At 47.9% G+C, this 16,693-nt stretch overlaps 1 protein-coding gene across 11 annotated transcripts; it reads left to right on the top strand.

Moving 5' to 3' along the window:
• The first annotated feature begins 347 nt into the window (after positions 1 to 347).
• On the top strand, positions 348 to 14,800 carry UBL7 (ubiquitin like 7). Of its 11 annotated transcripts, none has more exons than XM_065548180.1 (12): positions 357 to 428; positions 758 to 825; positions 2,349 to 2,561; positions 4,430 to 4,549; positions 8,434 to 8,516; positions 9,298 to 9,382; positions 9,960 to 10,017; positions 10,736 to 10,869; positions 11,130 to 11,179; positions 11,444 to 11,611; positions 12,189 to 12,311; positions 14,551 to 14,800. In XM_065548180.1, exons 3-12 carry the CDS (start codon positions 2,378 to 2,380, stop codon positions 14,686 to 14,688), a joined length of 1,143 nt encoding a protein of 380 aa, XP_065404252.1. In that variant the 5' UTR covers positions 357 to 428; positions 758 to 825; positions 2,349 to 2,377; the 3' UTR covers positions 14,689 to 14,800. The 11 variants fall into 11 exon arrangements, with proteins under 11 accessions (XP_005560129.2, XP_073852446.1, XP_065404252.1 ...); XM_045395753.2 differs by having other exon boundaries at positions 357 to 499; XM_073996341.1 differs by having other exon boundaries at positions 357 to 647.
• Positions 14,801 to 16,693: the final 1,893 nt, after the last annotated feature.

Here is a 16,693-nt window from a genome sequence, read left to right as displayed (position 1 = left end):
CCCTGGGATGTGTCTTAAGGGGCCTCTTGGGAACAGGTCCTTCTGGAGGGAAGGGTCGGAGTGGGAGGGGATTCAGGATCCGCCTTACGGCCGAGTGTCCAGCAGCGCGTTCCAACCTGGCAGAACCGACGTACTTCATAAGCTCCTCAGGGGAGCGCGAGAATCACCAGGCTGAAGAATGACTGGAAATGCGACCCTCTCCAACGAAAGCACCAAGTAGCCCGGGGGCCGGACATTTCAAAGAGCGCGGAAGCCACGCCCTCCCCTAGAACCGGAAGCTTTGCAACTAGGCTGTTTATAAGGAGGCGGGTTCCACAGCGGGAACTACAACTCCCAGAATGCAGCGCGGAATTTCCGGTTTCCGGCTAGAGGGCCAGAGTGAGTGTTTACACCGGCGGCAGTGCGGCCGGGTTCCTTCCGCGGGACGGGTGAGGGCGCTGGGTCCCTGGGCATCGCGGGCTCGATGTGTGTCAGCTAATTAGCTGGTCCCACTGGAGCGGTGAGGTCGCCACTGGATAGTGCCCCTGCCCCATTACTAGCGATCTGTGACCTTGGGCCAGTGACTTTACTGAGTCTTGGTTCCCTCATCCTTAAAATGTGGCTAATGCCTGCCGCAGGGAACCGTTGTGAGGATTAAGTGAGACATGGTATATAAAACGACCTCCTTCTGGCATAAACTTGAGGTGGAAGGTACCTTCAGGATGCTTTAAGGTCTGCTAGGCAGCTTCACAGCCTTTTCTCTCCTCTTCCCTACCAGAGGTCTCTTTGGAAGCAATAATGATGACTATAACAAGAACTTATCTTGCTTTGCAAGATTCTTCCGCCGTAAGAGTTTCTGATTTATTTTCTGGGGTCCATACATGTCAGGTATGAGGACAAGGATAAGGAAAACTTTAGTCTTTTGTTTCCAAGGGCCTTCAAGAATTGGGGTGGAGGAGGGAGCAGGCAGATATTTGTAGCCCTTTTGTTCTGAGGGGATGTGGGAACAACAGAGGAAAGAGAGGGGACTGAGGTTGTTGAATCTGTGTTGGTTTCGGTAGGAGTTTGCTAAGAGGCCAAAAAGGGAAGAGAAATTACTTGCAGAGTTAGATGAGCAGAGGTGTAAAATAGGGGAGAGCTTTGTTATGAGTGTGTACTTACATGTTGTGGAGGCCCCTGGCAGGGTAGGGCTCTGTTGGGGAAGGAGCCTGGTAGGGAGTTTTGTAAGCCAGGCGATGAAGTTTATACTTAATTTATATAGATGGTTTGGAGGCATTGGAAGATGTCTTTGTGGGGGGGGGGGGAGGGAGGGCGGGGACGGAGTCTCTGTCGCCCAAGCTGGAGGGCAGTGGCGCTATCTCGATTCACTGCAACCTGGACTTACTGCAACCTGGACTCACTGCAACCTCCGCCTCCCGGATGCAAGCAGTTCGCCTGCCTCAGCCTCCCAAGTAGCTGAGATTGATTACAAGCGCCTGCCACCACGCCTGGCTAATTTTTTTCTATTATAGTAGAGACGTAGTTTAACCATGTTGGCCAGGCTGGTTTCGAACACCTGATCTTAAGTGATCCGTCCGCCTCGGCCTCCCAAAGTGCTAGGATTACACGTGTGAGCCACCGCCCCTGGCTTGCTTTTTTTAATTTTTATTTATTTATTTTTTGCGACAGAGTCTCATGTCACCCAGGCTGGAGTGCAGTGAAGTGAGATCTTGGCTCACTGCAACCTCAGCCTTCCAAGTAGCTGGGACTACAGGTGTGCACTACTAATGCCCGGCTAATTTTTGTATTTTTAGTAGAGATGAGTTTCACCATGTTGGCCAGGCTCGTCTCAAACGCCTGAGCTCAGGCAATCCGCCTGTCTAGACCTCCCAAAGTGCTAGGATTACAGGCATGAGTCACTGCGCCCAGCCCAACATTGGAAGAGTTCTAAGCAAAGAAGTGACTTGATCAGATCTGTGTTTTAGAATGATAGGTTGTTAGGTGGCAGCACAGATATTTGATAGGGAGAGGCAAGAGTTAGGGAACTTGTTATAAAGCTGTTCTACTGGTTCAAGCAAGAGTTGAAGAAAATTGGGAAAAGGAGCATACAGAAGGGAGAGGGTTAGATGATCTCTTTCATAACATTCCTATTAGGTTGGATGGCGTTTTTATGTCCACGTTAGGGATGAAGAAACTGAGGCCTAGAGAGCTGTCCATCACAGTATGAGTAGAGAGAGAACCCCAGATTCTAGTTCTGGCCTCCTGATAGTGCACCCTGTGCTTCTTCAACAGTGTCACATTGAATTGTCTTTTATTCAACCCTTTGGTGGGTGGGGGTGGAGTAGGGTGGTGGTCTGTCTTTTAACCACTGAGGCTTTGTTCTTTTACAGGGAGAAAGAGAGAGCGCGAAAGAGAGAGGATGTCTCTCTCAGACTGGCACTTGGCGGTGAAGCTGGCTGACCAGCCACTTGCTCCAAAGTCTATTCTTCGGTTGCCAGAGACAGAACTGGGAGAATACTCGCTTGGGGGCTATAGTATTTCATTTCTGAAGCAGCTTATTGCTGGCAAACTCCAGGAGTCTGTTCCAGACCCTGAGCTGATTGGTGAGTCTCTCTGGAATGGGGTTGGGCTGCTGCTCTGATCTCTTTTAGGGGAGGATACTTCTGAAATTACAAGAGTAAGTAAAGTAAGGGCTTGGGATTTGTTGCCTCATAATGTTAACACTCCAGGGAAGTGAGTGTTGGGTAAATAGAAACACAAATCATATAATGAAACTACTGGTTGCCATTTTCAGCCATGTATTATACTGAAGTACTTTATCACCAGGTTCTTTATGACATTGTCTTATTTTATTTATTTATTTATTATTATTATTTTTTATTTATTTTTTAGACGGAGTCTTGCTCTGTAGCCCAGGCTGGACTGCAGTTTTGCGATTGCGGCTCACTGCAACCTCTGTCTCCCGGGTCCCAGTTCAAGCAATTCTCCTGCCTCAGCCTCCCAAGTAGTTGGGATTACAGACATGTGCCACCATGCCCAGCTAATTTTTATATTTTTAGCAGAGACATGGGGTTTCACCATGTTGGCCAGGCTGGTCTTGAACTCTTGACCTTGTGGTCTGCCCGCTTTGGCCTCTCAAACTGCTGGAATTACAGGCATGAGCCACCGCTCCTGGCCAACATTGTGAATTCTTTTTCTGAAAGAACAGACGTTTGGGGTGAGTTAGGGAAGGAGAAGTTGGTCAGGGGAGGCTCCTCAGTATATTTGAGGTAGGTCTTAAGGGATGATTAGGAGGATTTGCTTGGTTGATTGGTTAAAAGAAAGGCAGTAAAAAAGAAAATGAAAATGGCGTGAGCAGTCCAGGTGGAGGAGGGAGGAATTTAAATATAATTAAATTATACTGGAAAGGTAATTTATAATAGCTAAAGGATCCAACTGGCAAAAAAGATGTTTTCAGTCATACCTGGATTGAGTTCATCCTATTTTGTTGTTTTTCCATTGATTTAAATTGGGCAGTCTCCACAATGTTAAACTCTAGAGCTTCTCTATGGATAGATTCTATGTGAATCCTCTTTTTTTTTTTTTGAGACGGAGTCTCGCTCTGTGACCCAGGCTGGAGTGCAGTGGCACGATCTCAGCTCGTTGTAACCTCTTTCTCCCAGGTTCAGGCAATTTTCCTGCCTCAGCCTCCTGAGTAGCTGAGATTACAGGCACCTTCCACCATGCCTGGCTAATTTTTGTATTTTTGGTAGAGACGAGGTTTCACCATCTTGGCCAGACTGGCCTTGAACTCCTGACCTCAGGTGATCCACCCACCTCGGCCTCCCAAAGTGCTGGGATTACAGGTGTGAGCCACCGTGCCCGGCCCTAATTTTTGTATTTTTAGTAGAGACAGGGTTTCGCCATGTTGGCCAGGCTCCAAAAGTGCTGGGATTATAGGCGTGAGCCACCATATCTGGCCAGATTCTATGTAAGTCCATTTTATGAGTTTATATTTGCAAATAGTTGTTAAAATGTATTTAATTGGCTAGACGTGGTGGCTCACGCCTGTCATCCCAGCACTTTGTGAGGCTAAGGCAGGAGGATCCCTTGAGCCCAGGAGTTAAGAGACTAGTCTGGGCAACATGGCAGAACCCTATCTCTACAAAAAAACTACAAAAATTAGCTGGGTGTGGTGGCATGTGCCCATAGTCCCAGCTACTCAGGAGGCTGAGGCGGGAGAATTGCTTGAGCCCAGGAGGTTGAAGCTGCAGTGAACCGTGATGGTGCCATTGCACTCAAGCCTGGGCAACAGAGTAAGACCCTGTTTAAGGAAAAAAAAAAAAAAGTATTAAGTTATTAAATAAGAGTATCTTTTAAAACATGTATCATTCTCCAGCTATCTATCCAATCAAAATAAGGTTCTCAGGGAACAAAAACTATCTAAATTTGTTTTGAGGAGCAAAATGTAAGTGGACAGTTCTTTTTTTAGATCTGATCTACTGTGGTCGGAAGCTAAAAGATGACCAGACACTTGACTTCTATGGTATTCAACCTGGGTCCACCGTCCATGTTCTGCGAAAGTCCTGGCCCGAACCTGATCAGAAACCAGGTGAGTGAGGGTCAGCCCTTAAGCAGGCAGAGTTTCTGTAATATCTGCAAGGGAAAGGTCTGTGTGTTCTTGAGACACAAGCCTGGGTGGAACAAAGGGATGATTTACTGAGCTGATGATAAATGATATCTTTATTACTTATTGGATTAAACCATGCTGATAAACAGAGTCCAATTTTGACCTTCTTACTGCTGGTATCACTAATGGGAGATTTGTTTCTCCATTTTGTTTTTTGGTTTTTGTTTTTTTTTGAGACAGAGTCTCACTTTGTTGCCCAGGCTGGAGTGCAGTGGCACAATCTTGATCTTGGCTCACTGCAGCCTCCACCTCCCGGGTTCAAGTGATTCTCATGCCTCAGCCTCCTGAGTAGCTGGGATTACAGACATGTGCCACTACGCCCAGCTAATTTTTTTATTTTTAGTAGAGACGGGGTGTCTCCATGTTGGTCAGCCTGGTCTCGAACTCCTGACCCAAGCCATCCGCCCCACCTCAGCCTCCCAAAGTACAGGCACCATTCCTGACTGTTTCTCCACTTTCTAAGTTTGTCATCCACTGTTTCCTAATGGGATAGTGAGTTTGTGTCTACTTAAACTCCTTTAAGTTAACAGTTTATTTTTCAGTGATACAAAGTAAACTTTGTATCCTTTTGTTATTGTTGTTCTCATTAGAAAAAAACTGGAAACTTTTGGCACTTTCCTAATGCCCCAGTTTGTTCCCTTGTTAACAAATCTTCCTACAAACTGCCTCAGGTGGTGATTTGTTCAGTCAGCTAACTGCTCTTGCTATACTGGTAATTTATTTTCCTGAAGCTATTCAAAGAGTATTTAAATAGCTCTTGGAGAAAATATACAAAGCCTCGGATGCCTTTTTGGTTTATAAATAGAAGGTGCTTGGAATTCATGATTTAAATTTTGCATGTGTATTTTAAAAGCCTCCCCAAGAATAAAGCTAAGCTGTGTAAAAGAGATTAGCTTTGTTAAACTGGCAGGTTGACATCTTTTTATAATGTTCATGATTGCTGTGACTAGTTATCAGTTTGAAATTTACCCCCCTTTCAGTTCTAACCGTAAAAGACAAAAATGTCTTTCATACTCTGATGGGAAGTGAGAAAGAGGAACGGAGTTCCTGACATCCAGAGGTTGGCCTGGCACTCACAGCCAGGCCTTGGTGTCCTTTTGGGGAACATGAACAATTGTACAGATCCCCAATATCAGTCAAGGCCACTCTGAGACCACTATGGATTAAGACAAAAACAAGATCCCTATCATTGCTGAACAGAGACAAAAACATGAGCATTATCCAAATCACAAAAGTGACCAAGTATCTTTCTATCTCGGCTGATGAGAGTAATAGCTGCTTCTTTGCCAATTACAGCTTCCACCTTGCTCTAGTTTTCCTTCCTTCTAGGTAAGAGTTATTAAAATACTCAATTATAAAATCACTCCCACTGCCGAAAGCATCCTATCCGGAGTAAAACCTCACTTCTTTAAATTTTTCCGCAAATCACTCAGACAAAGCCAAAATCGTGTAAGAAGTCTTTTCTGGCCGGGCTCAGCGGCTCATGCCTGTAATCCAGCACTTTGGGAGGCCGAGGCGGGCAGATCACCTGAGGTCGGGAGTTCGAGACAAGCCTGACCAACATGGAGAAACCCCGTCTCTACTTAAAATAAAAAATAAGCCGGGCATGGTGGTGCATGCCTGTAATCCCAGCTACTTGAGAGACTGAGGCAGGAGAATCGGTTGAACCCGGGAGGCAGAAGTTGCCATGAGCCGAGATCATGCCATTGTACTCCAGCCTGGGCAACAAGAGCGAAACTCTGTCTCAAAAAAAAAAAAAAAAAAACAAGAAGTCCTTTCTAATATCCTCTTACTGAGACAGCCCATGGTTTCCTATGGTGTTCATTCTTCTCTCTGTACTGAGCAGTACGCCCAACTAGTTTAAATACAGATATGCCCCTCAGCTCTTTGGCTGGAGGGCATTAACAGAAGGAAAATAACATTTGTGGCTTCTGTGAGCCAGGTTTTTTCCCTTTTATACCTCATTTAATCATTACAGTGGCCCTGCAGGGTAGGTAACAGCATTAGCATCTTATGGAGGAAGAAAAGGGTTAGAAAGACATTTATTCAAGGTCAGCTACTTAGAAAGTGAATGCAAGAGCTGGGATATGGACCAGGGGTTTTCCTGGCTCAAGAGGAAAACCATTTCCACTGGGCTGGCTGCCTTCCACTTTCAAAGGATGAATTTAGCTCAGAGGTCTTACAGTGACAGCCATGACTCTTAGCTGAATACTGGCTTAAGATATTAAGAGTCCTTTTCCTCCCACCTTCTACCTGGAGGATTATTTTTGAAACAAATGACCTTTTTATTGGAAGGTTACAATAAACTCTTAGATCTGTGAAGAAACTGTCTTGTGACAGTGTTTTAGATATTTTCTCCTTGAGTGCTTTTCTTCACAAAGGAATCACATTTCGTGTTCTCCTACAGATTAGGGTCTGTAGGAGGAGAACCCATTGTTATCTGTCTTCCCAGCTGGATCCCTTTGGTGGTTCTCCATGGCAGGTTACAAATCCCTTCAGGACCTCACCTTATTAGCCTGCTGTTTGAGCTGGGATGTGTACCCCAAGCTCCAGCCACAAAGAATGACTTGCTGTTTGTTCAAAGCACCACATTCTTTTATTCTTCCATGCCTTTGCACATGTTCTCATTTAGGCTTGGAATACCTTCACCCCCCAGTAAATATCAGCTCTCTCTTTGATACCCATTTCAAATGGTCTCCTCTGGGAGGCAGCTCTCTGTCTTTACCCTCCGTCTCAGTGGTGGCTGTCTGCCTTTGTGTTCCTGGTGCCCTAGCTGGGATCCACATCTCTGTTGAGGTCCTCAGCGTGGCATTTTGTAATTGTGTGTTTGATGTAGTCTCATTTCTCCTACTGCCGTAAGAGTTCCTTGACGGCAGGGGTTCTTATTTTTCACATTCTAGTTCCTTGTCCAAAGTCAGGCATGGAGTAAATGCTTAGTACATGTTTGTTGAATGAATAAATTAGGTAATTTACTTACGGTGACTATTTTTCAAAAGACAGCCTCATGATCAGGACTGTCGATAAGGATGTGGCTGCCACACTGAACCCCAGGGGTGCTATTGACCTTGCTTTGGGAGTGGTGCCCCTGGAGTAGGGCAGTACACAGTCAGTACAGTCACAAGTAGTGGTCCTTCATGAGGATAACCATACTTTAAAAAGTGTGACCCAGGGCGGGGCATGGTGGCTCATGCCTGTAATCCTAGCACTTTGGGAGGCCGAGGCACATGGATCACTTGAGGTCAGGAGTTTGAGACCAGTCTGACCAATATGGTGAAACCCCGTGTCTACTAAAAATACAAAAATTATCCAAGAGTGGATAATTGCACACCTGTAATCCCAGCTACTCGGGAGGCTGAGGCACGAGAGTCGCTTCAACCAGGGAGGTGGAGGTTGCAGTGAGCCGAGACTGCGCCACTGCACTCCGGCCTGGGCAAGAGATGAGACTGTGTCTGAAAAACAAAGGCAAAAACACCAACAACCAAATGTTATTAGTCTGGAATTCCTGCAGTGGGATGTTGATCAGAGCACTGTTTTTCATGTGGTAAGATTCTCCTCTGCCACAACTTGAATTTGTTTGTTTTATCTGTGGAAGATGCTTACAAGAGAACGTAAAGATGCTTACTAGCAGTTTTCACATCCGTGGCACAAATGGGTTTTTCTGAGTGGGCACTCACATTCTTAAGGGGTAATGAGGGAAGGGAATGCACAGACCAGGCTGCTCCTTGGCACATTGAAATGATGTTACCATGTCTGTGGAAGAGACAGGGCCTGTGCTGTAGGGTAACTCTGAGTGTCTTGTCCGCCAGAACCTGTGGACAAAGTGGCTGCCATGAGAGAGTTCCGGGTGCTGCACACTGCCCTGCACAGCAGCTCCTCTTACAGGGAAGCGGTGAGTGTGTGCCACGGCCCCCAGCCAGGACTGTAGGAGAGGGTGTGAACGCTGGCTGGCGAGTGGTGTGGAGTGGGAGCTGGAAGCCTGTTTCCATGACAACCAAGAGTTCCTTGGGGAGTTTTTGCCATGTCTGTGGGCCTCAGTGGAGCCCTGTCTTTCCCCAAAGAGCCTGTCTCAGTCAGGCATTGCTGATTCCCTCTAATGATAACCATACAACCTGCCCATACGGTGACAGCCAAAAGATCCACATACTGTTTCTGCTGGACCTTGTTCTTTGACTTTGGCTGAACTGCCTGCTTATTGCCCCTTGACCTAGTTGTCCTTACTGGGGAAGTGGGCTGATGTCTCTCTGTAGGAGAGTTGAGAGGCAAAATTAGTACAGCTGTGAACTTAGCAATATATACAAATATGAAATAGTAATTGTACAGAGATTGAAAAGGACTTTTGGAACCTAGAGAAACCTTTGTTACTGGGCTTGTAATGAGAGCTTTTATTTTGGAAGCATTAAACTGTAGGTGGGGAAAAGGAGCACAGAGATTTGAAGGTTTACTGTGGTCTTGCCTTTTTTTTTTCTTTTTTTTTTTTTTAATTGTTTGTTTCCCCTCCAGTAAGCTACGATCTTAGACCAAAAAGAGGTTCATCTGTTTCCGGGGCTATTGTTCCATTGTGGTGATGTACATGCAAGCACTTAAAGGGAGGAAGTCCTCAGCACAATGTGGGCATTTGATGAGTGCATTGAGTTGGTTGGAGTGCTCAGCCCTCCCCATTTCTCCTGCAGGTCTTTAAGATGCTCAGCAATAAGGAATCTCTGGATCAGATCATTGTGGCCACCCCAGGCCTCAGCAGTGACCCCATTGCTCTTGGTAAGTGCAGGACTGAATTTGCGGAAATAGGAGTTGTCGGAAAAGAAGAAAACAGGAGAAGACAGTTCTTCTAAAGAGACTTAGACTATCTTTTGAAGAATGACTGGTCTTGTGGGAAGAGGGAGAGTAATCAAGGTGTGTCTGATATACCCAGCGCTTTAAGAGCTCTCAGTCCCACAGAGAGATAATGGCCTAACTAACATCGTAATTAAGGGTATGAGGATGCCAAATGAGGACAGCAGTTAGCCCATATCACAGCAATCAGGGAAGGCGTCTTGCACACCTTGAGTAAGGGAGGAGCCCAGAGATACGGGAGAAAGAGACAGGTGTGTTGGTAGCCAGTCTGTGATGTGACTGAAGTGCAGGGGGAGGTGGAGAGCTGGGGACCATCCTCCCTAGAGCAAGATCGAGAGTACCTGAATTATGTTGCTTGGTGCTTTGTTTCCTCTACTTCTGATGAAGATTGGCTTGTTGTCCTGTGTCCCTGTTGAGCTGGTTGCTCTGAGACACAAAGCCTCTTCTCCCTCGTGGATCTGACTGATTTCCTTTCCCTGAGGTGAGCTCTGCTCTTTTTCAGGGGTTCTCCAGGACAAGGACCTCTTCTCTGTCTTCGCTGATCCCAATATGCTTGATACGTAAGTGTACCTGTCCTATTAGAGGGTACCTTCTCTCTCCTCATGTGCTAATTGTTACCCTGCAGTCTGCTCTGGGAGCCCATCCATGGTCTGTCACCAAGTCTACCCTGTAAATATGTCAGGAGGTGAGAAAGAGCAAAGCCCAAGAGCAGGGCTTTTGTCAAGAGTGTTGGGAGGAAGCAGGATTCTGAGGGAAAGGATCTTGCCTGCCAGGCTCAGTTTAGGTTTCATTTGGTAGAAATTAGGGAGCTTTCCAAGGATTTTAAACTGGTGAAAGGAGAAGCAGGTGTACAGATCCATAAAGTGTCAAAGCTGGAAAGGACATGTCCTCATTTTGCAAGTGAAGAAAACAGCCCCACCCTGGGAAGAGAAGGGACCTGTCCAGGGTTGCCTGATGTAGTAGTGGTGCCTAGACCAGAGGCTCCTCATGTGCTCAGGCCAGAACCCTGAGCCTCCCAGGCTGCACCTTTCCCATCATGCCTTGCCTATGGAGAGGGTGAAGAATCTGCAGTGGACCCAGGAATTGAAGGCCTTGCTCCCGTTGCTGGGGGCAGATCAGCAGGAGGATAAATCTTCCTGGCGGAAGATGCTGAAGACCGAGGAATTTGAGGGCAGGCACAGGTGGCTGCATTGTTGTGAGAGGGCACCCAGAACTCTTGTCATGGTCGAGGGTGCTCTTTTGGAGTCACCCTTGGGTTTCTTCCTGCTTCTGTCCTAGGTTGGTGCCTGCTCACCCAGCCCTCGTCAATGCCATTGTCCTGGTTCTGCACTCGGTAGCAGGCAGTGCCCCAATGCCAGGGACTGACTCCTCTTCCCGGAGCATGCCCTCCAGCTCATACCGGGATATGCCAGGTGAGCCCCTGAATAGTGTAATATGGGCCCCTTAGGAGCCGGCAGTGGCCCAGGAATTTGCTTTACTCAGCAGCTATGTATAGCGTTGGCAGAGGGCGTTCCTTGGGAACTCTCGGTTTGAGTCAGGAAGTGCATCTGTCCTGTAATTTTCCGAGGGGAGAGATGAAAATATGAATTTGGAGAGTAACTTGAGCTGAGATTCTGGAGCTGCGCCTGTGCCTTTCTGTTCTTCCTCCTGAAATCTGTTCGTCCTCCTCCAGGTGGCTTCCTGTTTGAAGGGCTCTCGGATGATGAGGACGACTTTCACCCAGTAAGTGGACTGCCTGCCTGCCTGCCATTTGGGGTAGATGGTGCTGGGAATGAGCTGCATCCTGGGACCTGGCACTCCCAAGGCTGGGAGGTGGACACAGGCCACTGAGGGGCCAAGACCATGTCATACTATTTCTGCTTTGGGATTCCTTTCTGAACCTGCGAGCTTAAGAGTTTCCCCAAGAACTATTCCTGGAGGTGGGTGAAGTTCATCTGGGAGTTTCATAGTACTGCTTGCCTGATTCTGAGTGTCTTCTTTCTCTAGAACACCAGGTCCACACCCTCTAGCAGTACCCCCAGCTCCCGCCCAGCCTCCCTGGGGTACAGTGGAGCTGCTGGGCCCCGGCCCATCACCCAGAGTGAGCTGGCCACCGCCCTGGCCCTGGCCAGCACTCCGGAGAGCAGCTCTCACACACCGACTCCTGGCACCCAGGTATGAAGACAGGGCCTGGAAGATCAAGGCTGGGTCCCCAAGGAACAAGCTCCCCAGCAGTAGAATAGATTTGCCTTTGCTGACCCTGGTGCTAGATCTAGTTTAAGCTGAACCCTGGACTCCTGGTGGGGATTTCTTACTGCAGCTTGAGTGACCTCCCCTTCACTTGCCTTGAGGACTCAGAGGTCTAGATTTTAACATGGTCCTGAGTAGTCCCTCCTATTAGTTCAGAAGACTCTCCCCTCACACAATATGCCCTTCCTCATCCCTGACAGGGAGCAGACACCACCAGCTTAAGCATTTCTGGGTGAAAAGTCACTTCAGCTTTCAAGGCCATCTCTCCCAGTGCTGGGGTCCTAGGGTGGGACAAGGCACTCAGTGCAGAAAAGAATGGAACCTTTCCTGCCCACATAGAGAGCTTCTAGGTACCTTTGTTTGGTTGTCTCATGGCAGGTCTTTGTTGGGAGGCAGAAGTTGGGTACCTCAGGAGCACTATGGGGTGATATGACAACAGCAAGTATCTGCTATAAGATTGAGATGGCTCTGAGGGTGGCACTGACCACTGATTTGTCTCTAGGGCCATTCCTCAGGGACCTCACCAATGTCCTCTGGTGTCCAGTCAGGGACGCCCATCACCAATGATCTCTTCAGCCAAGCCCTACAGCATGCCCTTCAGGCCTCTGGGCAGCCCAGCCTTCAGGTCAGTCTTCCCCACTTCCTGGTTTCCATGTGGCTTCCTTGTTATTTTGGATGCCCAGCCTTTTTTTGCTCTCTGGGGGTCCTTCACACCTGGCATGCTTCGTTCTGGGAATAGCTGGAGCATGGCAGTGGGACAGGTACAGAGTGTTCCCAGCAAGGGCACACTCTCAGACCATTCACAGTGGTCACTATGGCTTCTCCTGCCCCTACTGACCATGACTTGACTCCCTAGACCACCTGGCTTAGATAATCATGGCGATTTCATTCATTCATTCAGTGAGCATTGACTGAGCATATATATACTAGGCCGGAGTCCAGATGCTGGGCTAGAGGCAAGCTGGTTCTCATCCCTGCCATGGAGGGGCACCAGGCAGGTACTGAGCTGGGGAGCAACAAGGCAAGAAGCCCAGCTCCTTGAAGTAAGGGTCAGGCAAAACTTTTCTGAGGGAGGGGTATTTAAGCTGATTGTCAGAAGAATTAGAAGTTAGCTAACCAGGGAGGGGGTGTTTGAGGTAGGAAGGGGATGATTTCCAGGTGAAGACAGCTACCTGTTTGTGCACGTGTGGAGGTATGTGTGATGTACTCAAAACTACGAGGCTAGGATGCAGTGTCCAGTGTAGAAGATCCGCAGATGGGGCCAGAGAAAGAGAGCAGGAACCTACATGTGAGGGGCTTGAATGCCAACCTGAGGAGAATAAACTTGATGACTTGATGTAGTAGTCACCAGGGATCCCTGGGAGGCATTGATTGATTGATTGATTGAGACAGGGTCTCACTCTGTCACCCAGGGTGGAGTACAGTGGTGTGATCACAACTCACTGCAGCCTCAACTTCCTGGGCTTAGGTGATCCTCCCACCTCAGCCTCCTGGGTAGCTGGGACTACAGGTATGCACCACCATGCCTGGCTAGTTTTTTGTACTTTTTGTAGAGATGGGGGTCTCCCTATGTTGCCCAGCCTCGTCTTGAACTCTTGGGCTCAAGTGATTCACCCACCTTAGCCTCCCAGAGTGCTAGATTACAGGTGTGAGCCACCACACCCGGCTCATGGGAGGCTTTAAGGAGGGGAAAGGTCACCCTAGCAGCTAAGGGGCAGACCTGAGGGGCCAGCATTGTAGTTCACAGCTCCATGCATGAGCTGTTTGCTTCACATCTCTTTTCCTCTATTCCACATAGTAAGCCAATGGGTAGAGCATCATTCCTGGAACTTGTCTGGGGTCAAAAGGCCATGAAGTTGTAATGATAGCGTTCAAGCCTGTGTGGTTTTCAGTGTTCCATGTAGTCCTTGTGAACAGTAAGGGAACAGGAGCAGGATGTGTGAATGACTTGTCTTCTCCATTTTTGCATCTCCCCTGTTGCTAGATGCCTGTTTACTTTATTCCTTAGCTCAGAAGCTTTCACTGGTTCCACCTGGCCTGTAAAATGAATTCAAATTGATTTGTGTGGATTTTTTTTAAGCCCTCCACGTTCTCATTCCTGCCTGCCTCTTTGACTTTGCTTTTCTTCCCCTTTGCATTGCCTTCTTCCCACATGTGAACACATTGTTTTCCCTAAACTGTGCTCATCCCTGCTGTCATGAAATAGAGATATTAATGAAGCTGTGAAAGTACTAGAAGAAAATATGGGTGAATTTCTTCAAATCCTTATAGTAGGAAAGGGCTTTCTTGGCCGAAACTCAGTATCCAGGAGCCATTAAATAAAAGTTCTGCATTTTGAGTTTGTAAAAGCGAAAAATTTAAAACATCTCTTATACTCCACAAATAGATATACCTACTATATACCACAAAAATTTAAGACTTTTTAAAAAAGGTGAACATTTCTGCATGGCAAACCAAACCAAACAAAAAAGCAAAGCAAAGTCCGAAGGCTAACAACAAACTGGGAAAAAAATCTGTAACACTCATCACATAAAGAGCAAAATCTCGCTGATGTGTGTGTACACACAGCAAGAGAAAGAAAGTAATTTAGCCTCTTGGAATTCAGACAGTGAATAATTTGTACATTCTCTTTTGATCCTTATGCCAAGAATTTCCTTTTTTTATTGTAAAACTTTGGATTTGTTCTCTTAACCCTCAAGCCTATCTTTTAGTCTTCCTAGAAGTACCGTGTTCTGTGGAACTCAGCATCAACAGCTTTGCTGAGGACTCCCCCATCTTCCTTTCCTTCCCCGGAAAGCACAGACCTAAGTGAGTCTTCCCTGGATCCCAGCTAACAGCTTCTGCCCGTTCCTATTTTTCCACAGAGCCAGTGGCAGCCCCAGCTACAGCAGCTACGTGACATGGGCATCCAGGACGATGAGCTCAGCCTGCGGGCCCTGCAGGCCACCGGTGGGGACATCCAAGCAGCCCTGGAGCTCATCTTTGCTGGAGGAGCCCCATGAACTCCCTGCTTCCCCTGAACCCCCAGCAAGTTGCAGAGGCTGCTGCCCGTGGGAGGCACTCATGAAGGTGCCTCCATCTCTCCCTCCCCCAATATACCTACCTGATGGTCAACTCTCCTGCTTCGTCCAGTTCTTGACCTTTCTGGCTGATCTGAGTTGGTGGAGGCAGTGGGGCAAACAAGGTGTACTGGTCTTGATGCTGTGGCCTCGGAGCAGGGCTGGCCCCTGGTTCTGGGCCCTGGATGAAGGATTTTAGATCCCACATCATGGGATGCTGTGAGATACCCATGTTCACTTCTGGGAGAAGTTTCTAGCCGTAGCCCCCAGACTCTGGGACTTTGGAGTTTGGCAGCCTCAGGATGTGCCAAAGGCTGGGCAGGGCTGTGACCCAATCTTCAGGGTGGCTGCTGGATTACAGCTGTGCCCAGAAGAGGCTTATGCTTCCGAGATGTCCAGTCTAGGGAGTGGCTGGGTGTACTTTCATGGGAAGCAAACGGAGGCAGCTTGCCTTCCACATTTCTCTCTCTCTCAATGGCTTCCAAAGATTTCCTTGTCCACCCCACCAGCCTACTCTCACCAAGCATCTTTTTTTTTTTTTTTTTTTGAGACGGAGTCTCGCTCTGTCGCCCAGGCTAGAGTGCAGTGGCGCGATCTCGGCTCACTGCAAGCTCCTCCTCCCGGGTTCCCGCCATTCTCCTGCCTCAGCCTCCCAAGTAGCTGGGACTACAGGCGCCGCCACCTCACCCGGTTAGTTTTTTGTATTTTTTAGTAGAGACAGGGTTTCACTATGTTAGCCAGGATGGTCTCTATCTCCTGACCTCGTGATCTGCCCGCCTGGGTCTCCCAAAGTGCTGGGATTACAGGCATGAGCCACCGTGCCCGGCCACCAAGCATTTTTTGATGCTTGTTCTGTAATGATGCCAGAATCCGGGCCTCAGAGCTTTGCCAGGAGGCAGGGCGCTCCTTGTCCTGAAGGCATAAATACAAGAGCAGTTAAATAGCAATACTAAAGAACAACACCAACATGAATAGGGCTCAGCTTTAATATTGAAGAGAGGGCACCAACCCCCAAGCTGCTGCTCCATCTGCCTGTGCTCACTCACGTTCCCCTTGGCATGGTGTTCCCTGTGACGTTCCCTGCGGCATCACAGACAGGTCCAAGTTGAGAAAGTGGGTTTTAAGTGCTTTGAATACTTCGTTGGGAAAAAACTTCTTCCCCTCAGATGGTGTTTTGATTCATTTGGGAATAACATGGGTGGAAAGGGGCTCAGAGGTCTGTTCCTGCCCTCTGCCTTGGCAGACGTTTCATCTCCACCATTCCCAGTCATGGTGGTTTGGTTTCTGCTTGTCTCCTCCAGGAACAAAAGATTTACCATTTACAGCCTATTCTGTCCTTTAACTATTTGCCAGGGCATTACCCCTTGGTCCCCTCTCTGCCCTAAGGAACCACTCGGAACAAGCCCGCTTTCTCTTCTACCTTAGCGGGGCTTTAATTACTTACAGAATGCCATGGTGGGTCATTGACTTGCCCCTTTGACCTGTCCTGGTTTTGGTTCCCAGCACATCCTGTTCATTTCTCTGGATGACCTTCAGTATATCAGTGATACTCTTAACGTCCAGATATGGCCTGAACAGCATGTTATTCTTTGCCTCTTTCAGAAAATTTGAGAAGTCTGTCTATTTGCATTGACAGAAAAGATTCAGAACTGACCTTCTCAGTGCTAGGCTTCTGTGTGCCTCAGTGGTCTGCCTGGAGCCCAGCTGCCTACTTGTGGTTGAGAGCAAAGACCAGGAAGCTCTGTCTTTGAACACAATGTCTCTTGCTTGTTTGTGGTGGAAACAAAGGCCAGTCCCATCCTCATGGGTCTGTCTTGGTCAAATGGGGCTGACACAGCCCTTCTTGTGCCCATGATACAGCCTGCCCAGAGCTGGTTTCCATTCTGTGGCAGCTGTCACCCTGCCTCTGAGGACTGCCTTCAAAGATGCTGGGGTTCCTTAACTCCCC

This window comes from Macaca fascicularis, chromosome 7 (assembly GCF_037993035.2).
Source record: "Macaca fascicularis isolate 582-1 chromosome 7, T2T-MFA8v1.1".
NCBI lineage: Eukaryota > Metazoa > Chordata > Mammalia > Primates > Cercopithecidae > Macaca > Macaca fascicularis.
The sequence above is the reverse complement of the archived record's forward strand: the minus strand, read 5'-3'. Positions and strand labels throughout refer to the sequence as shown.